Below are 24,849 nucleotides of genomic sequence, written 5' to 3' on the forward strand. Positions count from 1 at the left end.
AGTTTTAATTATTGGTTTATTTGATGTGTCTATTTTTGCATATTTTATTATTTTTTTGGGAACTTTGAAAATTTTTATATGAATTTAATTTTAGAATGTCATTTTATTTGTCAACTGTCTTGAAATATTTATTTATTTGTATGATTTTACTATTATGACATATTTCCTGGTTTTATTGTTTTATGAGGAATGGTGATGTTTCTGTTTTTCCATTGTTGCACTGCATACAGAGTCTGGCTGTTAGCAATTTTCAGTTCAGTGTTTGACTGCACATTTCTATTTATACGATTGTTATGTTTTAACTTGGTTTGTGGGCCCTTGGGTTGTGGAGAGAGCCGACTCCACCCACAGGGAGGAGCCCTATGGGGACTCTCCACAACAGGCGGGGTCTCAGCTGTGATGGACACGGGAGTCAGAGAATACTTATTATACAGCAAAGAGAAATCAGAGGAGCGGGACTGTAAACTCAGTCCTGGAATAAGAAGACCTGGGATGGATTCTTCGGTAGTGGTCCGCAGAGCGGGGTAACCCGGGGAATACTTGCATCTTGGTAGGACTTGTGCATAGTAGCTCCAGTAGTGGTTCGCAGCACGAGGTAGACCGGAGATAGATGTTGGCTACTGGCACAAGACAGCATGGATCCGGTAGTGGTCCACAGAGCTGAGTAACCAGAGGATCCACACAGCAAGATGGAAGCAGTACTGTAGAGCAGATCTTGTACTCACTATGCAGTAGAGAATTCGTAGTAGCAGCAGTGGAGACCAGAGGCAGGAATAGTGAAGGTTCGTCAGAGAGGCTGCTGGAGGAACACCCTTAGCTGGTGAAGGTGAGAGAGGCATAAGAGGCTCTCCGAGGAGCGGATAGCCCTGAGTGCAGCAAGGCCCCCAAGAAGCGGGTACCTGAGTCACTCAGTCTGGAACGCAGGAACAGCAAAGCAAGCGTCTCAGAGGAAGGAATTAAGCAAGATGGAATCCTTGCTAATTGGTAGGTAGGAAAGTCCAGTAGGCTTAAATACAGTAGGCAGTGACGTCATGCGGAGGGGACGCCCCCGAGGTTCCCACCATGACGTGCATAAGAAGGAGGCAGGCGAGCACGCATGCGTGCCCTAGGTCGCACCAGATTCAAGATGGCGACCGGGATCGCCCACACCGTACCGGGAACACCAGGGAGGCCGGTGTGCAGAGGCAGAGGCGGCCATCTTAGCCAGGATCGGAGCTACTGGGTAAAATGAGGTGAGCAGCAAAGGTCACAGCCGTCTGCGACCGATGGGCGCAACAATGATCTGTCTGCGTTCTGGTGTATAATGAAAGTGAGGCATTCTATTATTAAGAACATAAGAACATGCCATACTGGGTCAGACCAAGGGTCCATCAAGACCAGCATCCTGTTTCCAACAGTGGCCAATCCAGGCCATAAGAACCTGGATTGTATAGAAGTTGTATAGTTTCTGTGTAGGGATCTATAACAGCCTGTTTGGTTCTGTTTTTTTTTTGTTTTTTTATTAGGGTGAGTATTGGTATTTTAAAGCCTGGCATAATATTTACAATGTTGCATTTTCATGGCTAGGATTTTCACTGTTTGAATGCTGGCAGTTAGTGTAGTTTTGGTATCGGAGGTTTACTATATTGTAATTGTAGTTCAATTTATTCATGGGTTTTTGAGAGCTAAGCCCAAACCCAATGCACTTTACAATATGCCTAATACCACATGGGCTCCAAATGACTTTTTTGCAGGATTTCCTCATTGGCATTACAGCATTGCATGTAAATATTGTTGTAAGATTTATTTTTACATCAGAAGACTGTACTTTGAATGTCCTTTTGTTAATGTATAGAAACATAGAAACGATGGCAGAAGAAGACCAAATGGCCCATCGAGTCTGCCCAGCAAGCTACGCACTTAATCCATTTTTTTTTCCCTTTTTCTCTCTCCCACCTGTTACTATTGGCTTCCAGTACCCTCCAGCCCTAATTCCCCTCCACCCAATTTAGAGAGCAGCTTTGAATCTGCATCCAAGTGACATCCAGCTCAATTGGGGGTAGCAACCGCTGCAACAAGCAGGCCACCCCCTTGCCCCATACTCTTACCCACCCCTGTTTTTATTTTTTGTTTTGTTTTTTTTGGAAATAGCAGCCCTCCATCCTTCCGCTCCGTGAAGGTGGAACACCAACTACTGGCCACTGGCATCCCGCTCCGTGAATGCCTCTGTGGCTACTGCCGCTCCGTGCAGTGTTTGAATGCCGCTGTGGCTACTGCCGCTCCGTGCAGTGTTTGAATGTCTCCACTTTATTCACGCCCTCTAGACTTGATGGATCCACAGTGTTTATCCCACGCCCCTTTGAAGTCGTTCACAGTTTTAGACTTCACCACTTCCTCCGGAAGGGCATTCCAGGCATCCACCACCCTTTCCGTGAAGAAATACTTCCTGACATTGGTTCTTAGTCTTCCTCCCTGGAGCCTCAGCTCGTGACCTCTGATTCTGCTGATTTTTTTCTGACGGAAAAGATTTGTCGATGTCTTTGGATCATTAAAGTTTTTCAAGTATCTGAAAGTCTGAATCATATCACCCCTGCTCCTCCTTTCCTCCAGGGAGTACATATTTAGATTCTTCAATCTCTCCTCGTATGTCATCCTGTGAAGACCCTCCACCTTCCTGGTCGCCCTTCTCTGAACCGCTTCCATCTTGTCCTTGTCTCTTTGTAGATACGGTCTCCAGAACTGAACACAGTACTCCAGGTGTGGCCTCACCAAGGATCTGTACAGGGGGATAATCACTTCCCTTTTCTTACTCGATATTCCTCTCTCTATGCCGCCCAGCATTCTTCTGGCTTTTGCTATCGCCTTGTCGCATTGTTTCGCAGACTTCATATCATTAGACACTATCACCCCAAGGTCCCTCTCCTGCTCCGTGCACATCAGCCTTTCCCCCCCCATCGAATACAGTTCATTCGGATTTCCACTCCCCATATGCATGACTTTGCACTTCTTGGCATTGAATCTCAGCTGCCATATCTTTGACCACTCTTCCAGTTTCCTTAAATCCCGTCTCATTCTCTCCACTCCTTCCGGCGTGTCCACTCTGTTGCAGATCTTAGTGTCGTCCGCAAAAAGACAAACCTTACCTTCTATCCCGTCCGCAATGTCGCTCACAAAGATATTGAACAGGACCGGTCCCAACACCGATCCTTGCGGTACACCGCTTAAAACCTCTCTCTCTTCAGAGAGAGAGGTTATTCATGCATAATTTTAATTGTGTGTGGTGAGAGCTGAGGGAATGGGAAAGCGTAAAGGTGTAAGGTTTGCCGAACACCTAATACACTTGCACTGGCCCTGAAAGAAAGCGCCACTCACAGACCCTCACCGTTCACCCATCTCCCACTTCCCCAGAGTGTAAATACTGGGGAAGGGTGGGAAGCAGATGGTAGAATTGTGAGGAAAGTGGCAGGGTTGCCAGCTTCTTAAAAATATCACCGACACTCTTATCTGTCACACTTCTGGGAACTCTGATCCCTGCCTGCCCACTTCTCCAGCATTTCAAATCACTGAAAGGGCCAGACTCCAAGGGGGACATCACCTCCTTGCCATCTCAGTGATTTGACCTATGCTATGCCATGCCTTGGAGGGTATACATACAATAACCCAGGGCTTTTCACACGATGTCAATCTTTTGCGACGCTGCACCACCAAAAATATTTAGGCAATGACCTTCATAATAGGCTTCCTCGTTAGGGCTTTCGCCTATTCAACTCGGCCTTATGCATAATCATAGGTCATGATGTTGAAGATATTTTTTTTGAGAAAGTTTTCTTTTGCAAATTAAAACGAATAAAGTCAATGACTATTTCAAACTCTGACTGGCATTATTCCATATATATAATCCATCATTTAAATGGTTAGACTTATCTGGATTGTAGCACTTTTTCAGTCAAAAACCATGACAGTGTTCACAGTGCTGACCCGACACGGAGCCGTGTTTCGGACTGCTTTCACCATCTCCCAGTCCTTCATCAAGGGTAATAGATACAGTTGTCGAACAATTCAAACATGGCGCTTCAGCGTTATTTTTGGTGGTGCAGCGTCGCAAAAGATTGACATCGTGTGAAAAGTCCTGGGTTATTGTATGTATATTGTTTGTTCCCAACACTTTTCTACAATAACATCAAGTCCCACTCTAGTTATCTTTAAATGCCTTGGAGGGTGCCATCTCTTCCCTTGCCTCAGTGAGCAGACTGCCTTGAGCCGTGTCTGTGGTGAGGGCCTGTGTGCCTGAGAATGTGTCTGTGTGAGAACTTGAGTGTTTGTGTATGTTTGTGTGCCTGTGAAAACCCATGTGTCACAGGCACACACACATAAGGGTAGATGTTTAAAAAATACGCGCATGCTTCCCAGCGCGAGCACATGGCGCACGCATGTTATAAAATCCGGGCTGATGGGCGGGGTGGGGGGGAGGGGCGAGATTTGCCCTGTTTACGCGTGGCGACGAGATCGGGCCTCCCCCAGTTCCCAGTTTCCTACACCCCCTACCTACCCTCCTTCCCTCTTCTCCTCTCTTCCCCGACCTTTTTGAAATCCCTACCTTTGCTTCTTTTCTTTATTTCGGAACTTACGCCAGCTGCTGTACCGGTGACCTCTAGCTCCGCTCCACTCCCTGGACTGCCCCCGTCCCTGGGACCACCCCTTGATAGAGGCCTGGCTCTTCTGTGCGTAACTGGGGGTACGCGCACGGATGGGTCTCTTCTAAAATGCGCGTAGAGCGCACAAGGCCCAGCTGCGTGCGTAACCCCTGTTTTCCCCGCACGCAGGGGACTTAAAATTTAGCTGAGAATGTATCTGTGAGGGAGAGGAAGCCTGTGTGTGTTAGAGAGAATGAATGTGTTACTGTGCATGTATGTGAGAAAGAAGATAACATTTGTGCAGCCCTACTTACCCCAATCTGTGACAATCTCAGGGTGACTGGAAATTAAAAGATCCCAGGTATAGAGAGCAGAAGATTTTTTTAATCCTTTATTAGTTTTAATTATTGTTTGCAATTTGATGACTCCGCTCTTTAGAAATATTTAATTTTTTTTTTTTGGGCGGGGGAGGGAATAGAACATTTTTTACTATTGGATTTTTTATTCATCAGATGTTTGGAAATATTTTATTGGTGTTTGGAAAATTTTGGATATTCTATTCATTAATTGGTTTGAAATATTTATTACACAGAAACACAGAAATGATGGCAGAAAAGGACCAAATGGTCCATCCAGCCTGCCCAGCAAGCTTATCGTAGTATCTACCACTCCATACAAGCCATTGCCCAATTCCCCATTACCTCTTGCCGTTGAAGCAGAGAGCAATGTTGGAGTTGCATCAAAAGTATCAGGCTTATTGGTAAGGGTAGTAACCTCTGCATCAGCAAGTTACCCCCTTGCTTGTTTTCCCACACCATACAATTCAATGTTCTTTTTGGTTGCTGTCTGAATCTAATTCCCCTTTTCCTTTTTTCCTGAATATGAATTTACTATTATGACTGATGTCTTATATTTCTTGATTCTATTATTTAATGTTTTATGCAGGATGGTAATGTTTCTATTTTTCCTTTGTTGTTCTGCATATAGAGGCTGGCTTGTTGTGGGTTCCAGTTACTTCTTCTCAGCACGTTTCTGTTTATACTTTCTGATCTCTTTATTCTGTATTTGGTGAGGATCTGTCTGCATATGTAACAGAGGTGAGGTATTTTGCTGGCATGTAATTTCTGTATAGGGATCTATAGCAGCCTGGTTTCCTAATAAGAGTTTTATTGCTGTTCTAGGGACTGGTGTAATATGTGCAGTGTGGCCTTTTCATATACAAGATTGCTAGGGTTGTTTTGGTATGGGAAATTCACTTTATTGTAACGGTAATTCTGTTTATTCATGGCTTTCTGAGGGTCAAGCCCGCACTAAACACGTGTTACAAAAAGTCTAATCCCATAGGAAGTGTCTTTTTTGCAGAATTTTCTGGTTGGCATCACAGCAGTGCATGTAAATATAATATGCATGTAAGTGTTATTATTGCCTCAGAAGACTGTAAATGTTCTTTTTCATGTAAAATTTGTTATAAATGCATAACTTAATTGTGTGTTTCTGTAAAGGGTGTGGGAGTGTGTGTGTGTGTTGGAGGGGGGGGCGTGTGTACAAGGGTGAAGGTTTGCCTAGGATACCTCATAACCTTTCCTATCCATGGGTTCTGGGCTTTATTTGATAGGCCCAGGACAGACAGTGAATGATTCGGAGGGGAACGGGACACAGTAATTTTTCTCACAGGGCAGCAAAAAAGCTAGTTCCGGTTCTGGCTTTACCCCAATCATGACCTTGAAATCAACAAATTATCCACAGACGAAAATGAATAAGGTATAAGAAAAGGACTAGCACATGAAGCTAAATAAATTGCCTATGTAATAGAAGTGCTCACAGGCCAAACCAGCAAAAGTCACGAATAGCCCAAAGTCAAAATCAGAACATACAAGTTGCTGGACAGCCCTGGAGCTTCTGAAAAGTAGATTGCATTCAAGATTGAAATGTCATCAGATGATAGTCTAGATAGAAAGCAGGCAGAAGGGATAAAAGGCAGGTTTCAAGTGACGAGTCCACCATATAATTTATACATGCTACTGATTAAATAAGGCCCCTATTAATGTTCATGAGAACTCTGAAAACAATACCTTCAATTTATATTTGTGTGCAGTATCCAAAATAGCAGGCACCAAATCATCAGTCGGCTCTCCATGCTCATCCGCCATGCCAGGTGGGTACCACGAAAGGGCTACTACTCCTAAAAGACCAAGATAAAATGATTCCAGTCATCAAATCCTCAAAAAATAGCTATGACTATAATCTGGATAAGATTAAAATCAAAAGAAATATGTACACTTAAATAAACTAAAACCAATTTTCAGATTAACTCTGCACTACAAAAAAAAAATCACTTTTATATTATAAATTCTCAGTCCAAAATTTGCAGTCTCTCTGAAGAGCCAATACCACTTATTTAACTTTCAAAGTAAACTTTTCCCCCTAATCTGTTGGTAGATTTGTTTGTTTTTGGAGTGAGGAAACAGAACACCTGATCTGGATCAGAGTCAATACCACAGTACTGTGAGGCAAACGCCAACGCAGGATTTCTGGAGTAAGGCATGTCTCACCCCCAAGAGGAAATAAAGGCATCCCCCCACAAAAATGTTCCATATACAACTTGTGGATGGCAGAAAATGCAGTTCCCACACTGGATTGTAAGCATTTCAGCCAGCAATGGCAGATACAATTCCTAAATATAAAATGTAGGTTTTCATTTTCGTTTCGATTCCTTCCTTCTAAAGAGCTTCCTGAACATTTTTCATTATTTTATATTTGTTTTAACTTTTCTCTTTCCAGCTGTGATTACTGTTCCGAAAGAGAGGCCTCCTCCAAGGCTAAAAATTGTAGGCTTGCTTGAATGCCAGCATGGCTTTTGGCTTCTCCAGAAGGAAGCAGTTCTCCCACTAGTCCTGAAACTTGAATTCTAGCCTCCTGTTCAGTAAATTAATTTTTTTTTAATTTCTAAATTAAGTAGGCATGCTGGTGGAAACACACGATACAACCAGTCAGGAGTATGATATAGTATCTAGAACAGATGATCATGTGTACGGAGCAGCAGTTGCTATCCTTCAAAGAAACATGGGGGTTACCTGTATGGCGCGGCAGATACCACCATAAGAAGCTTGTTGCGAAGACTGGATAGATGTCATTACTATGTTACTATGTTATGTTCTATCATATTGCAAAGCGCCAGCCTATATGATGTTACTATTTGTGCTGAACAGTAATAAGGCCACAGCACTAAACAACAAAATTCAAACATCTTTAACTCTCTGTCCTTGTAACATTTAAAGAAATAGCAGTCTTTGTGATGAAGTGTTATTCTTGTCAAACAATGCTGCATCAGACTCAAAAAAAAAAATATTGGCAAGTGAATGTGAATAGAAGCAATTTATGAGAAAATGACCTGAAATAATAATGGGTCTGAAAATGGCTAGTTGAATGAGTGAGAAGCTGAGCCGTTTCCTCTGGAGCAAGACTGGCTCAAGAAACAAAACCACCTCAAAAATTTCAGATACAAAATAAGTTTGCTTACCATAAACTGTGTTCTCCATAAACAGCAGGATGAATTAGCCATGACATATGGGCGACGTCAGCCTATGGCACCGGACAGTAATGGGATGTAAAGGTGTGTATTGACAACCAAGTTGCAGCTTTGCAGATGATGTCCAGAGGTAGAGCTTGTAAAAGAGCTTTTGATGGAGCCATTACTCGAACTTGATAAGCCTTGATGTAATTTGTAGGTCTGCTAGTGCATAGCAGTCTGCTAGCCAGTTAGACAATGTTCGTTTGGTTACTGCTATGCCAAGTCTGTTAGGATCATAAGAGAGAAAGAGTTGTGAGGCTTGACAATGGGGCTGGGCTCTTCTTTTATAATAAGCCAAGGTATGAAGGGTTTTCTCATCTTAATGCAAGTGTAGCCTTGGGAAGAACATAGGTAACATGATGGCTTGATTAAATATGAAAAGCTGATAATTGCTTTTGGTGGAAACCATGGGAGGATATGGAGCACCACCTGATATGGAATAATTGCTTATAAGGAGGATATTTACCCAAAGCCCGGAGCACTACCAGATTATGGAATAATTGCTTATAAGGAGGATAATGACCCAAAGCCTGAAGCTTGCTGACTCTTCTGGATGACATGACTGCTATAAGGAATATTATTTTCCATATTAAAAACTAGAGAGAAGGACGACTTCTGGTAATGCTCTAAACTGAATGCACGTGTGCTGCTAAGCTCCCGTGGGGCGTATTCATTCTCTTGAATAAATTTCCATTGTTTTCATGTATTCCTTACTTTATTTGTGCAATGTGCAAAGATCCTTCCCAAGGCTCTTTACCGGCATTGTGGGCCGAGAAACAAACGAATCCTTTTAAAAAAAAATTGGACTAAATCGCCAGAGCTCAATGACGGCTTGGTAGTGCCTTTCGCAGAGGATGAGGTAGATGGAACCCTGGCAGTTAAGGGGGCATCCTAGATAAAGTGGAAGACTTGCTGGAGGCGTTTACTGCTAAGATCACCTCCTGTCTGAACACCCGGCTGGGAGTGGTGGTTAAGATCGCCCAGCTGGCGGACAAGGTGTGCGACCATTCGGGGCAGCTCAATGAGGCAGAGACTTGTATCTCTGAACTGGAGGATATGGCTACTTCGCTGAGCGGCAAAGTTGAGAAAATAGAGAGGCAACATATCTCTGTTGTTCAAAAGATGGAAGATTTGGAAACCGTTATCGGTACAATAACATGAGAATACTTGGCTTCCCAGAGAAATCGGAGGGCCCTGACCCTGTTGCATTCGCGGCGCACTAGCTGCTTCAGCTACTTACCATTCCCAGCAAACAAGGAGCCATCAAGATTGATCGAGCACATCGTATTGCTGCACCAACTCCAGCCCGAAGAAATCTGCCTCAAACTTTCATTGTTCAATTGCACAATTTCCAGGATAAAATGACATATCCTGATTGCCACCCGGGATGCTGAAGTACTGACCTTTGAAGGGGCCAAGATCATGATTTTCGCCGACTTCTCCTCTGACCTGCAGCAACGGCATCAGGCCTTTGGAATGGTGAAGCGCAAATTTGGGAAACTCGGAATGCCTTATGTGATGCTCTACCCTGCTAAACAAAGTTACTGTAGACAATAAAAATGTGGTCTGTTCTACCCTGTAGGAGGCTAAGCAGTTGCTGTCTGAAGTTAAAAGAAAGACCAACACATTGGCAGTACCCTGACAGATTTCAGCCCCTACCTTGTGGCGACGGCTATTTTGTTGATTCCCGTGGGAGAGAGGCTGTTTGCTTAAGAGTTATGAACTGGTTACTACTGGAGTTCTACTTTCTCTTGTTTTTATCACATTTTTACTACGTTGATAAAAGCTACCTTGCCACCATATGTTATTGCCTACCTTTTAGGGATGTGAATCGTTTTTTAACGATTAAAATTATCGTCCGATAATTTTAAAATAGTCATAAATCGTTAAAGAACGCGATACAATAGGAATTCTAACGATTTATCGTTAAAAAATTGTTAATCGGGTTAGTGTGCACTAACAGAAAATAATACAAATTGACACTTTTCAGGTCAGTTAGGAATGAATATGTATTCCTATTGGCTGGCTGCCCTCTTATTTATTGATGTTACCAAGGTTCCCACTGAGGTGATGGTTGGGGGGATGGGAAATGGAAACGGTTGGTAGACAAAAAAGTAATGTGATCAGTCAATGTGACTAGAACTTGTGCCCTATCCCTGATACCGGGAGTGTTGTGATCTTCCTGCATGCAGTGCCGTATCTCTGATACCGGGAGTGTTGTGATCTTCCTGCACAGTGCCCTATCCCTGATACCGGGAGTGTTGTGATCTTCCTGCACGCAGTGCCATATCCCTGATACTGGGGGTGTTGTGATCTTCCTGCATGCAGTGCCCTATCCCTGATACCGGGAGTGTTGTGATATTCCTGCACTCAGTGCCATATCCCTGATACTGGGAGTGTTGTGATCTTCCTGCACTCAGTGCCCTATCCCTGATACCGGGAGTGTTGTGATCTTCCTGCACACAGTGCCCTAACCCTGATACCGGGAGTGTTTTGATCTTCCTGCATGCAGTGCCCTATCCCTGATACCGGGGGTGTTGTGATCTTCCTGCACGCAGTGCCGTATCCCTGATACCGGGAGTGTTGTGATCTTCCTGCACTCAGTGCCGTATTACTGATACTGGGAGTGTTGTGATCTTCCTGCACGCAGTGCCCTATCCTGGTTACCGGGGGTGTTGTGATCTTCCTGCACACATCCCAGTATCAGGGATAGGGCACTGCGTGCAGGAAGATCACAACACCCCCGGTATCAGGGATAGGGCACTGCGTGCAGGAAGATCACAACACTCGGAGATTTAGTTAAAAGAACCGTCAGCGATTTGAATGCCCATAACCTTGACAGGGATTCCTCGCCCTTAGGGGGATTCCTTGCCTTAGGGGGTAAATAATCGGCTACGCTAGATACTTGCAGAAAGAGGAGAGGAGAAAGATTTCCTTATTTCAGGATGATACTATTCAATTGGAAGTCCAACATAAATGGGACTGTTATTTAGCTACTTACAAAAGGCTGGACCATGCCCGGCAGAAGCTTCGTTCTCTAGAAATGGCCAAAATTGAGCATGCTTTAAAGTTTACTAGAGAAAATTACTATGAGCACGGGGATAAGGCCGGGACTCTGCTAGCCAGGGCGGTGAACGAAAAACAAGCAAAATCGCACATTACTGTTTTGTGTACCTCGAATGGTACGGTAAGCTCAGACCCATATAGATTGGAGGGCTTGATAATGCAGTATTTTCTGAATTATATTCAGACCCCAGAGGGCAGGATGATGGTGATGTCCAGACTTTTTAGCTGACTTGGAACTTCCTGAGTTGGGGGATGCACAGAGAGAGATACTGGCTGTGCCCGTTACTCATCTGGAGATCCAGGATGCAGTGCGGATCCTTCCAGCTGGAAAAAGCCTAGGTCCAGGTGGGTTCCCAATCGACTTTTTAAAGAAATGTTTGGAAGATGTAGCCCCCTTTTTGTTAGCCCTATGTAATAATGCAGGCTTGGCTGCATCCTCCTTGGGGGGGATTGGATGACGCTACCATTTCTCTTCTTTTTAAGTTGGGGAAAGAACCAGCTGAGTGTGGGTCATACCACCAGATATCACTGTTAAACTCTGACTAAATATTCTAGCCAAAATTTTGCAGATTCGACTGGAAATTTTGCTCCCTTTTTTAGTTCACCATGACCAGACAGGGTTCATAAAAGATCAGGTTTCCAAGGTGAATACTAGACGCTTACTTAATGTCATGCACCTCTCTCAGAAATTATGAAAAACAGGCATAATTGTATCCTTAGATGCAGAAGAAGTGTTTGACCATATTTCTTGGTCTTTCTTATTCTCAGTCTTACATAAATTTGGTCTCCCGAATAGATTCCTGAGTTGGGTACATGCCATGTACGAAGCTCCCAAAGCTTGACTATTGATTAATGGGGTGCTATCTCCCTTCTTTTCTACCGGCTGTGGCCCTGGCAGGGATGTCCTCTCTCCTCATTACTCTTCGCCCTGGCTATAGAATTCCTAGCGGCCTCTATATGGCAAAATCGGGACGTCACGGGTTTCCAGTTTGGAAACCATGAACGTGACATTTCTTTTTATGTGGACAACGTTTTAATTTTTCTGTCTAATCCACATGCTTTTAGCCCAGTATTATTGGAAATTCTCTGGCGGTTTAGATTATTCTCTGGGTACAAGATTAATTATGATAAATCCGAAATTCTCTCTTTTGGTCCTTGATTGTATGGCTAATTTTCGAATAGTGCGGGATGGATTCAAAATCTTGGGTATTTTTATCCCACAAGATCTCAGACAATCCCACAATATCCCAGACAATCCACACTAAAAGCTAAACAAGACTACCACTCCGCTAAAATACACGATTACCAATTTAACACCAACGCTCTCTTTTCTTATGTCACTGAACTCACCTCCCCTTCCCCCTCCCCCACCACTGAAGAAAATGCTAGCAGTAAATGTGAGGAACTTGCCATGTTCTTTAGAAATAAAATTACAAATGTCCTCCAATTTTTCCCTGTTAATCCCTCTCCTGTCAACCCACTACCCAAAAATTTGAGCGCTAGCCTTGAGTCCCTCGAGCTCACCTCTCCTAAACAGATTGAACGCATCCTCCGAAAGGCTAAACCCGCCACACACTCATCCGACACAATCCCCACTAAGACTCTACTTTCTATCCCCGCTACCATTTCAAAACCCCTGGCCGACATAATCAATTGCTCCCTCTCACATGGCAAAGTACCCAACCCCCTTAAACATGCAGTAGTCAAACCCCTCCTAAAAAAACCTAACCTCGACCCCAGTATCCCAGCTAACTATCACCCTATTTCTAATCTGCCATTCATAGCAAAAATAATGGAAAAAATAGTCAATATCCAGCTTACCGAATTCCTTGAAGAGCACAACACCCTTCACCCGGCTCAATTTGGTTTTCGTAAAGCCCGTAATACTGAAAGCCTCCTTCTTACCCTCTCTGACACTATACTCAAGGGATTGGACCATGGTCAATCATACATACTTGCCCTCCTTGACATATCCGCAGCCTTTGACACCGTCAATCACACCATACTCCTCACCTGCTTTTCTGAAATCGGTGTCACAGGTTCAGCATTGCAATGGTTCTCTTATCTCAACAATAGAAATTACACCGTAAAAATAGCCAATTGCGAATCATCCCACATTCCCCTCACACAGGGCGTCCATCAGGGCTCCTCCCTCTCCTCCACGCTTTTCAATATATATCTCCTTCCCCTCTGCTACCTCCTCTCTGACCTTGGCCTAAAGTTTTTCATGTATGCTGATGACGTTCAAATCCTCATCCCGCTTCAAGAATCCATCCCCAAAACATTACAATTTTGGGATTCTTGCCTTAGTTCAATCAACACCCTTCTCTCAAACCTACATCTCGCTTTAAATGTAACAAAAATGGAGCTCCTTACAATTTCCAATCCCCCAGCTCGCACGCTCCCTGCCATAAGTAACGCCGCTCCTCCCTCCAACACAGTTACCTACAACGTGAGAGAACTCGTGTCTATCTTGATCAACAATTACATTTCAAACTTCACATCCACAATACCATAAAAACAGTTTTTTTTCAAATTGCACATCCTAAAGAAACTTAAACTTAAACCCCTTCTATATACCCAAGACCTCCGCACAGTCCTACAGGCAACTATCTTAACTAAACTGGACTATTGCAACTCCTTATTTCTGGGCCTCCCTCTCTCCACTATCAAACCCCTCCAACTATTACAGAATGCCATGGCCAGAATTCTCACAAACACACGTAAATCTGATCACATTACCCCCATCCTAATGGTTACCCATTGCCTCCCGCATAAAATACAAAACACTCACCATTCTCCACAATATATTGTACAATCAAAATCATACCTGGCTCGAGAATGCACCACTTTTCCGATCTTCCACCCGCCCTTCCAGATCCAACCTTGCTGGAACCCTATACACTCCGTCACTAAAAACCGCACACCACACCTCCACCAGAGAAAGGGCTTTCTCCATTGCTGGCCCTTCCCTATGGAACACCCTGCCCACGGCTCTCCGCCTAGAACCTAGCCTGTGTAAATTTTAAAAAGGGCTCAAAACCTGGCTCTTTACATTGGCGTATCCAGATGTTGACCAAACTTAGCTTGCACTCCAATCCCTTAGCCCACTCTCTCTCCCCGCCTCCTATCAGCCTTTCCTCTTTCTCCCCACTATTTGCCCCTAGCAAAGACTTTTAAATACAGTGTTATAATTTCCCCTCCTCCACCCTTTGCCTTTCCTCCTCCCTTGTCCCTCCCTCTTCCCCTACCCCTCCTAATCACTGCCATCAATGGTCTGGCTCTTCCATCTGTATATATATCGTCTCTTGTTAATTTATATTCTCTGAATGTTCCTATCAATTTCTCTCTTTCACTATCCTTCCCACTGCTGTCCTCTCTCCTCCTTCATTGCTGCTCCCCCTTCCCCCATTCCTGTTTATTGTATTTCGCTCTATTGTTTATCAGTCACAATGTAAACCGGCATGATGTTCCGACAAATGTCGGTATATAAAAATCAAATAAATAAATTAAATAAATCTAAAAACTCTGTATACCCTTAACTTTGATCATTTATTGGCTGAGGTTCATTGTAATTTGCAGAAATGGGCAGAATTACCGATTTCCTGGGTGGGACGCATACATTTGGTCAAAATGAGTATTTTACCAAAGCTTTTAGATTGTTTTCAATACGTTCTTTGCAACATACTGGCTAAAGTTTTTTATGCTCTGCATGGTTTGATCTCTAAATTTATTTGGAGGTATAAACGGCCGTGTATCAAACACCCAGTTGTGGCTCTCTAAAAAGCAAGGAGGGATGGCCCTTCCAAATTTGAGTGTATTATTGGGCGGCTCGCCTGGTTTTGCTTAAGGTGTGGTTCCAACATGCTGGTGCGGTGTGGTGATCCCTAGAACAGACCCAATTAGACATGATGGATCTTGCTCTGCTTCCACTTGTCCCTACAGACTCCTCAATTTGCAGGAGAGTGACTAGGAATAGCCCTATACTGACTCCTACATTTCGGTTTGGGATTAAGTTGTGAGGTATATGGGGCTGACCAGGGAGGAGATACTATTTCTGGGCCCTATTTACGGTAACTCTTTGGTTTCCGGCCTTACTTTTGCTCCAGGGTTGAAAGAATGGCGAAGGTATGGCTTGGTGGGACAGGCAAAGCTCTGGGAGGATAGGCGTTTTTTTACCTTTTACATCTCTGTGTCCCGATTTTGATCTCCCCACCCATACACATGCTAATTATTTACAATTAGGAACAGCACTCTCTCGGCTGTATGATCTTTCAGTTTCTCTCTTGGAACCTAATGACCTGTTACATTATTTTTCTGAACTGGATGCATTTGTCAAAGATACAACCCTATTATATTTGGGGATACTTCAAAGTAAATTTGGTAGACACTTCTTGCTGTTTGATCCGCTAATGGAATAAAGACTCGGGTACTTCTCTCACTGTATGAAAGTGGAAGGCCATTTGGACAAATGTACACCATAGCTCTATCCACCTAAGACAGGATGAATTAATGATTCATCTGTTACATCACACATATAGGACCCTGATCACCTACTCTAAGATGTATGCTGATTCTAGTCCTTACTGTTGGCGGGGGTGTGGCGAACGAGGCATGTATCTACATATGTGGTGGCATTGTAAGGGTGTCAGACAATTTTGGCGTAAAGTGACAGATGTTACTGCTGATATGATTGCTGTTCCTATCTATATTGCGCCTTCTTAGTAAATGGGAAGGATCACTGGTTCCCAAAAAATTTAGATGCTTGGTAGGCGAAACGCTTCTAGCAGCCAGATTTTCTACAGCTACTTTTTGGAAAAGAAATCCCTGTTTTGAGCACTGGCAGAAACAAATTAGTCAGATCGCTGATATAGTGTTTCTTTGTTATGCAATTCAGCAGGAGCAATTTAAATATAACCGCATTTGGGGTCCATATCTTTCGTACCTTGATAGTTCAGCCACTTGATTATTTTGTTTACTGGTAATGTTATACTAACCAAATATGTTTAGTTAGCAGTGTTACATTCTTTACATTGTATATTGTGATTGCCACCTTTTTCATGCTCTCCTTGCATTGTATTCTTGTAAATATTGAAAAATGTGATAAATAGTTATTAAAAAAACCAAAAACTTGAGAGAAGCAGACTCAAATGATTCAAATGGCAGCTTTATCAGTTCTGACAGAACTATGTTTAGGTCCCATGGAACTGAAAGTTTAGTATGCCATAAGCTTTTCATGAACTTTGATACTAACGGATGAGTGGCTATCGGCTTACTCTTGATTTGAGTATGATAAGCTGTAATTGCACAGAGATGAATGCTCACTGATGAAGTAGTAAGACCTGAAGAAGAAAAAGAGAGCATTAACTCTTTGGGTTCACATGCAAACGGATCCAAGGAACTTCACTGACACCATGTGAGAACTATTTTCATTTAAATCCATAGGTTTTCCTTGTTGATGGATACTGGCATTCACTTATGCCCTTAACCTCCTTGGGTAAGGACAATTCAGCGAGTATTGTGCGCTCAACATCCAAGCCATCAAGTTGAGGGAGTGAAGATTCAGAGGATACAGATGTCCCTCTTCCTGAAGGATGGATCTGACCAAAGAAGGATTGGAGAACCACAGAACAAATGTAACAGGTACACAAAGCATACTTGCCTGGGCCACACTGCAGCTATGAGGATCAGCCGGGCCCAGTATTTGAGCACTTTTGCACCATTCTGTCTGTCAGAGGAATTGGTAGAAAAGTACACATGCATTCCAGATGAGCAGAAAAGTGTCCTGAGAGGATCTGAATTTGCTGAGTAGAATGGAGCAAAATTCCTCCAGTTCTCTGTTTTATTATGAAGCAAAGAGGGTGATGGCTGGAAGACCCCATATGTTCATCAGTCTGTCTGCTGTTGATTGTTGCAAAGACTGCTCATGTGGACGAAACTCTGCTGAGGTGATCTGCTAACATGTTGGAGATTTCTGGAAGGTTAAGTTGTGCCCATTCCAATTTTTTTATCACTTCTTGGCAAAGAGTACATGAGCCTATACCTCCCTGTTTGTTCATGGAGAACATGGTTGTCTATTTGACTAAGAATTGTCCTTGGGAGGAGTCGAGTGAAAGTAATTAGAGCAAATCTGATCACTCATAGTTCTAGGAGGTTGATTTGAAATAGTTTCTCTACGAATGACCATATTCCTTGAATTCAAAAGGGTCCCACACGGGCCCCGAAATGTTTTGCAGAGGTATCTGTCACCAATGTTAATTGGTGAGAAAGTAGAAAGAATGGTGCGCCTTCTTGAAGGATGAAGGGGTTATAGCCACCAGCATAGTTCCTGCTTCATTTCTTGAAAATCTTTTACTTTGGTTGCTAGTGGTTGAGTTAGTTGGTCCCACAAGGACCCAAGGCACCACTGCTACAGGAATCGTATATGTAGACGGGTTAGTTAAACTATGTGAATTGCTGCCGCCATGTAGCCTAGAATGACTAGTACTTCTCTGAATAATGAAGTGTGGGAAGCCAGGAGAAAGGCAAGTGATATTCAGACTTCACAATCTTGAGAACCATCTTTGGTGATCTTGCACCACTCCACCAAGTAGTGTTAGATTCTGCCTCCTACCAGAAAGGATATTTGTTGGGTTTGTAAGGTAGTCAAGAACTTTGGTCCAGCTTTGGCCTGGACCTGTTTAGTTGATTTTGGTTGTCAGCTAATTGTCAAATGTGCCAAATGCATTAAGGGGCGGATTTTAAGAGCCCTGCTCGCCTAAATCCGCCCAAATCCGGGCGGATTTAGGCGAGCAGGGCCCTGCGCGCCGGTGAGCCTATTTTACATAGGCCTACCGGTGCGCGCAGAGCCCCGGGACTCGCGTAAGTCCCGGGGTTTTCTGAGGGGGCGGGCCCGAACCGCGCTGCGTTTTCGGGGCGTGTCGGGAGCGTTCCGGGGGCGTGGCCACGCCCTCCGGACCCGCCCCCAGGTCGCTAGCGGCCCGCTGGCGCGCGGGGATTTACGTCTCCCTCCGGGAGGCGTAAATCCCCCGACAAAGGTAAGGGGGGGTTTAGACAGGGCCGGGCGGGTGGGTTAGGTAGGGGAAGGTGAGGGGAGGGCAAAAGAAAGTTCCCTCCAAGGCCGCTCCGATTTTGGAGCGGCCTCGGAGGGAATGGGGGTAGGCTGCGCGGCTCGGCGCGCGCCGGCTATACGGAATTGATAGCCTTGCGCGAGCCGATCCAGGATTTGCGCGGCTACGCACGTATCTACTAAAATCCCGCGTACTTTTGCTTGCGCCTGATGCGCCAGCAAAAGTACGCCAAATCTCGCGGTTTGAAAATCTACCCCTAAGGACTTATGCTTCAACGGTGCTGAATGCATTGATGATGCTGGGAGTTTTATGCATTGATGTGCCGGAAAATGATGTATGTCGATGGTGCCAATACTTTGTGTGTGTGGGGTGGGGGGGGGGGGGGGTTTGGCACTGGCTATACCAGTGGCTCCACTTAGTGGCACTTATTTTTCTTCAAAGCAGTTCACAACTTTTTATGTTTACTCAACCCTGAAGACTTGACCTATTCCATAGAAGGGGGAGATATTTTGGAGGAGCTTCTGCTCAATTCCATACCTAGAGAGGCAGACAACGCTGTACTTCGGGAAGAGGACCAACTGCAGCTGCTGAAAGGCTTATGCAATTACTCTTATTTTCCATGCCCTTGACTTTTGGGAACATGGAGACATCAGGCCATAATGACAGTTGGCCTGGTCGTGGTTTGGTCCAAGATAGCGATAATAAATTTCATTTCTTTCAGTAATGGAAGTTTTTCTACCACATTATACAGTCTTTAAAGTCACTTACTAGGTTTTTTCTTTCTGAGCATCTTGAAGAAAAGTGCTGTTTGGGGGCTGTTTATGCAGCTTTGAAGAGAAATATATTGAGAATTTTAGCAGAAATATTGAAGAAAAATAGAGAAATAGGATACATGTCTACGAGCTTAGAGACAGAAGTGTCCATTCGTGCCACCAGATGATGTCACCCAAATGTTATGGTTAATTCAAACTTGCTTGTCGACGGAGAATAGCCTTGATGTGTATACTCCCATGAACAAAAAAATAACTCTACTAAATGGTACAATTCTTGGGTTATATAGGCATTTGGCATAAGGAACAAAGAAAGCCCATTTTCATAAGTAATTGCATTAGCTGAGAAAAAGATCTGAATAGTCCCAATAGTCCATTATCATATCTACTCAACTATGCCACTGGTTTTATCAATCTCTTTGTAGTGAGCTATGTGCTGATGACAGTTACTTCTTAGCTGAGATTGAGAATTTGAAAAATAGGGCGGGGGTTAAAGCCCTGCCATTGGAACCTATCTGGGACTAAGTATCTCCGATGACTTTCTAGATGGCCAGTACTAGAACAATATCCAATATCTCTCACATTCAGCATGGCAAACTGCAGGGAATACATTAGTTCCACTGCTCAATAGCAGGGCTGTCCTCAAGATGGTGCAGGACATCATGATTAGGGATCTTGTTTGCTAGGATTGGTGTTGTGCAAGACTGTGGCAGAGATGAAGCTCTGGGGCAGCATTGAATGATTTATCACTGTACTTTCTAGCCCTCAATCAACTATGACTATCTGCAATGTCCTTGGGCAAACACCATCAGAATGAATGGTGAAATTTAATTTTACCTGATAATCACCAATCCATAAGCATGGGTTACGCTCCCCAGCCAGCAAATTATGAAGAGAACAAAAGGCTCACAGAGATCACCCCTTATAGGGTTCCTCTGCTGCACTTAGCCTACCAGTATTCAGCATAACAAGCCACAAAATATAACTAAATAAATTCTCCCTTGTCTTTAAGTTCAAGAGCTTTTGGGAACCAACACAAACCACATCAAACAAGACACACTATGGAAGCACTCACCTGGACAGAAAGTTCAACTCAAATATCTTCTTCCCAGAGTGCTCCAACCTAGGAACACTCCATAATACATCTCAGAATGAAGAATAATTTGGCAGTTATGGAAGGTTCTAGCCAGACCAGTCCATATAACTAGGACAATCCAAGCTACCTCTGAATCAGGTGGGATACTGTCAAACCCACTTTCAAGAAGGCAGAGCCAAATGTTGCCTCTTCCTCGGATGGGCATCAAGATGATAGTGCTTTGCAAAGGAATGTAAAGACCTCCAAATTGTTGCTCTGCAAATATTGACAGAGAAACTAAATGAAGTTAAGCCCATGATGCTGCCTGCGTGATAAATTGATAAATGTGAAAGAAATCTCAATGGCTAGGTACATGTGAATTATCCTGATTCAGCTATGCAAAACATGTCAACTATTTAAAACAGTATACTATGAGAGATTCCATTTAAAGGATCCTATATACAAAATCAAGTGTTTTCACAATTTTTGTAAAAGTACTCAGCTATTGAACTCTCTTGTGAGATTTTATTAACCTTTTATACTGCAGTGTGTTTTGCCTTTGAGCACCATTTAGAACATTTTTGTAACAATAAATATTTGACAATGCCTCATTTTTTCAGCATATTATTTCAGAGGTATTCCAGTCAACAATTTAGAAAATTGTGTGGGGTGTTCGCCTTTCCTAGGACCATGGAAGAACACAAAGATGATCCAGTTTTCTGAAATCATTAGTCTAAGTATCAAAGTAAGATTCTTTGATATGAAGATGATGCATCTAGACAAACCTGCTTTTGTATGCCTCTTTCTTGAACGAAGGTAAAGACACCATTTGATTGAGATGAAATGCTGAGACCACCTTTGGAAGCAATGATGGCACTGTATGGATAAAGACCTCCTTCGAAAAAAGTTGGAAAAGGCTACTTGCAGGACAAAGCTTATAGCTCCGAAAACCATCTAGCGGAACAAATCGCCACCAAAAATACCGACTTAAGAGTGAGATGTCTGACTGAAGATTTCCTAATAAGCTCAAACTGCTGAGGACAAAATTCAAATCCCAGGCAAGAACTACTTCCCTGACAGGAGGATGAATATGCTTAACCTTACATGGGAAGTGGGTCAACATCAGAATGAGTCATCAAAGATTTGTCCCTGAAGCACCCCCTAAAACTAGCAATTGTCACTACCTGAATCTTCAGAGAATTGAGGGCTAGACCTTTACTCGAACCATCTTGTAGCAATTCCAAAACTGATTGAATCAAAGCACCTCTAGATAACAGCTTCTTGCTTGAATACCAATCCTCAAAATTCCTCCAGATCCTGATACATGTCAAGGATGTAGAGACCTTCCTGGTCCATAGGAGTGTATTTATTCCAAATTTTCTAGACCACCTATTAACATTTGTAGTATTAACATTTGTAGGTAGTTTACACGCATACCTAAGTATTCACTAATGCCTTTAACTAAATGCGCCTTCTCAAGGGTCAAGTCTTAAGACAAAACTGAGAAGGATCTTAGTACACTGGTGGACCCTGGACAAACAACTAATTGGGCTGTTGGGAGCAGCACCAGGCGCCCAACATTCTCACCAAATCTGCATACCAGTTCGTCTTGGGCAAGCCGGAGTCACAAGGATCACTAAACCCCAATGCTCTAAAGTTTTCTGTAATGATCTGCCCACTAAGGGACATGGTGGAAATACATAAAATAGACACTTTTTCAGCCACTCCTGAATTAAGGCATCTACTGCCAAAGACTACAACTCTCTCTTGCTACTAAAGAAGTTGAATACCTTAGCATTGTTACAGGAGAACATCAGATCCATCACCGGCTCTCCCCAACTGTCCACTATTGTCGAGAATACTTTTCTTGACAAAGACCATTCTCCTAAATCTAGACAGTTCTGTCTGAGAAAATCCATCTGCACATTCTCCACACCTGTTATGTGAGCCATTGAAAAAATCCATACATGTCTCTCTACCCGCAGCAACAACTGGACCATTTCCTGCACCACCAGGACTTCTGTGCCCTCCTTGATGTGATGCTACCACCACATTGTCCAATAAAATCCTGACCACCTTTTCTGAGGGGCAAACTGCAGGTGCATCTTCCCTTATTGCTCTGGTCTCCAAGAGACTGATTGATCACCTGGCTTCCTCCATTGTCCAGACTTCCTGGGCCATCTGACCTTAACGATGTGCTCCCATCCAAAGAGACTGGCATCAGTAGTCACCGTGACCCATGAGAGCAACTCCACCTCTTCTAGATTCTTGATAACCAGTCACCAGTCAAGCTCTGTCTAGCTCTTTCCGGCTCCTGGGTTTTGCCTCCGCACCAGCAGATGGAGACAGAGCAAGATTTGACTGACTCTGCCATATATACCAGGGTGCCACCCACAGTCTGCCAGTATTACGTAATGTCAAAGCAGAATGATTCCCAAACAAACTAAGTATACACAGGAATCGAAACCTTAAAATGGATCACTGACCCCTACAATAAACCGGACCCGTGAAAAGAGGGTAAAAACTGATGAAAACCGCAGATCAAAGGAAAACAAACGCCGAAGCAGCGGACTCTCCCTTACCTTTATGCACTCAGTGGGCAGGACTCTGGACTGATCCTTGGTACTACAGGAATGAAAATTATCAAAGGTAAGACCTAATTTTCTTTTCCCTATATGTACCGGATCAGTCCAATGACTGAGAGGGAATGAGGTGACTCTTAGCCATGTTGACCACCCAACCGAGAGACTTCAACAACTGCAGCACCCGGCGGATCGCTGATTGACACAGTTTCCGACTTTGCCCGAATCAACCAATTGCCCAAGTACGGATGCACCAACAAGCCCTCCCAGCGTAGTTGCGCTGCCACTACCACCATGATCTTTGTGAATGTTCTGGGAGCCGTCGCAAGAGCGAAGGGCAGAGCCTAAAACTGGTAGTGTTTTCGAAAGATGAAATATCTTAGAAATTTTTGATCGTCTGCCCTGATCCCGATGTGTAAATACGCCTCCGTCAGGTCCAGAGATGCCAGGAATTCTCCCGGCTGAACGGAAGTGATGACCAAACGCAACGTCTCCATGTGAAAGCGGGGGATCTGAAGGCATTTGTTGACTTGCTTTAAATCAAGGTTGGGTTGGAAGGAACCCTCCTTTTTTGGAATGATGAAATATATGGAATAATGGCCTCTTCGCTGTTCTGGAGAAGGAACTGGAACAATCGCTCCCAGATCGAGAAGACGGTGCAAGGTCTGCTTTACAGCCTGGAGTTTTTCGGCATACCCACATAGGGAGATCAGAAACCGCGGGCTGGGTCGTCGTGCAAAATCTAAAGGGTAGCCGTATTTTATCACAGAAAGCACCCACTGATACAATGTGATTGTGGCCCATTCCTCGTAAAACAGAGACAGCCTGCCCCCTACCTTCGGTACCGAGGAATGGACCGGCAGGACATCATTGCACGGACTTACCACCTGGGGTTGCCTGGGAAGCCTCAGGTCTGCCGAAACGTCTCCCGCAAAAAAGCTGTGACCAGGCCTGTTGCCTGCCCGTATTCTGGCGAAAGGAAGACGTGTTTGTCCAGGCCGGACGAGATTTATGACCCCCTCGGAATCGGGACCGAGAAGAAAAAGTTCCTCTGGAGCGTGACCTGTCCTCCGGCAAGCTATGAACCTTATTCTCGCCCAAGGACTGAATCATGTCTTCTAGTTCCTTTCCAAATAGTAGCTTGCCTTTAAAAAGGTAAAAGACCTCCACTGGGATTTGGAAGCCACATCCGCAGACCAGTTTCGTAACCACAACAATCTCCGTGCCGAGACTGCCGAGATCGTGGAACGAGCCGATGTCTGCAAGAGATCATACAGCACATCCGCACTATAAGCCACCACTGCCTTGAGTCGGCTAGCCTGCCGAGCTTCGTCCTCCAAAAAGCCTTCCTTGGCTTGCAGTTGCTGTACCCAGTGAAGCCCTGCCCTTAGGGCAAAATTGCTACACATCGCCGCCCGGACCCCCAGAGTGGATACCTCAAACATCTTCTTAAGCTGTATCTCCAGCTTTCGATCTTGTAGGTCCTTGAGGGCTGTGGATCCCGTGACCGGGATAGTAATCCTTTTCGTGACTGCCAAAACTGCTGCATCCACCTTCGGAACTCGAAGAACCTCCAAAGCTTCATCCAGCAGGGGATAAAGTTTATCCATTGCTTTCATGACCTTTAACCCCAAATCTGGAGTATCCCATTCCCAGAAGAGCAGGTCCGTAGCCGAGAAATGGAAGGGAAAGGCTGTAGGGGGATCCCTCAGGCTCAACAACACGGGATCCATAGAACCTAAGCGAGACTCTTCAGGAGGTGCGTCAATCCCTAATTCCCCCAGGATGGCAGGAATGAGGGGCCCGAGCTCATCCCTTCGGAACAGGGGCACCACCTTCAGATCGTTGCCCTTTCCGACCTGACTCGGATGAGCAGCCCCCTGCTGCTGATCACCGTTGCCCTCTACCCCCTCGGGGGCAGGACCGGCATTTCCGGATCTTCCTGATCCGGAGTCTCTGAGGCTGTGTCCGAATCCTCCTAGGGTGGGATGGACCATAAAGGCCGCTTTGCTTTTGACGATCTCCCGTGGTCCACTGACTGATGCCGCTTTTTTCCCTTGGAGAGCGGCACGGAGGAGCTCCCGGGCTTGGAAGCGGATCTT

The 24,849-nt window shown here is 44.3% G+C and overlaps 1 protein-coding gene across 5 annotated transcripts in view; it reads right to left on the minus strand.

The window, feature by feature from the left end:
- Positions 1-24,849, minus strand: part of LOC115087192 (glycoprotein endo-alpha-1,2-mannosidase-like) — a 109,437-nt gene that overhangs the window by 60,257 nt on the left and 24,331 nt on the right. For all 5 annotated transcript variants that reach the window (XM_029594057.1, XM_029594052.1, XM_029594056.1 and 2 more), the window contains exon 3: positions 6,686-6,795. In XM_029594057.1, the coding sequence (XP_029449917.1) occupies positions 6,686-6,795 (110 nt within the window). The remainder of the gene's footprint in view (positions 1-6,685; positions 6,796-24,849) is intronic.

The sequence above is a fragment of the Rhinatrema bivittatum genome, chromosome 3, assembly GCF_901001135.1.
Source record: "Rhinatrema bivittatum chromosome 3, aRhiBiv1.1, whole genome shotgun sequence".
Taxonomy (NCBI): domain Eukaryota; kingdom Metazoa; phylum Chordata; class Amphibia; order Gymnophiona; family Rhinatrematidae; genus Rhinatrema; species Rhinatrema bivittatum.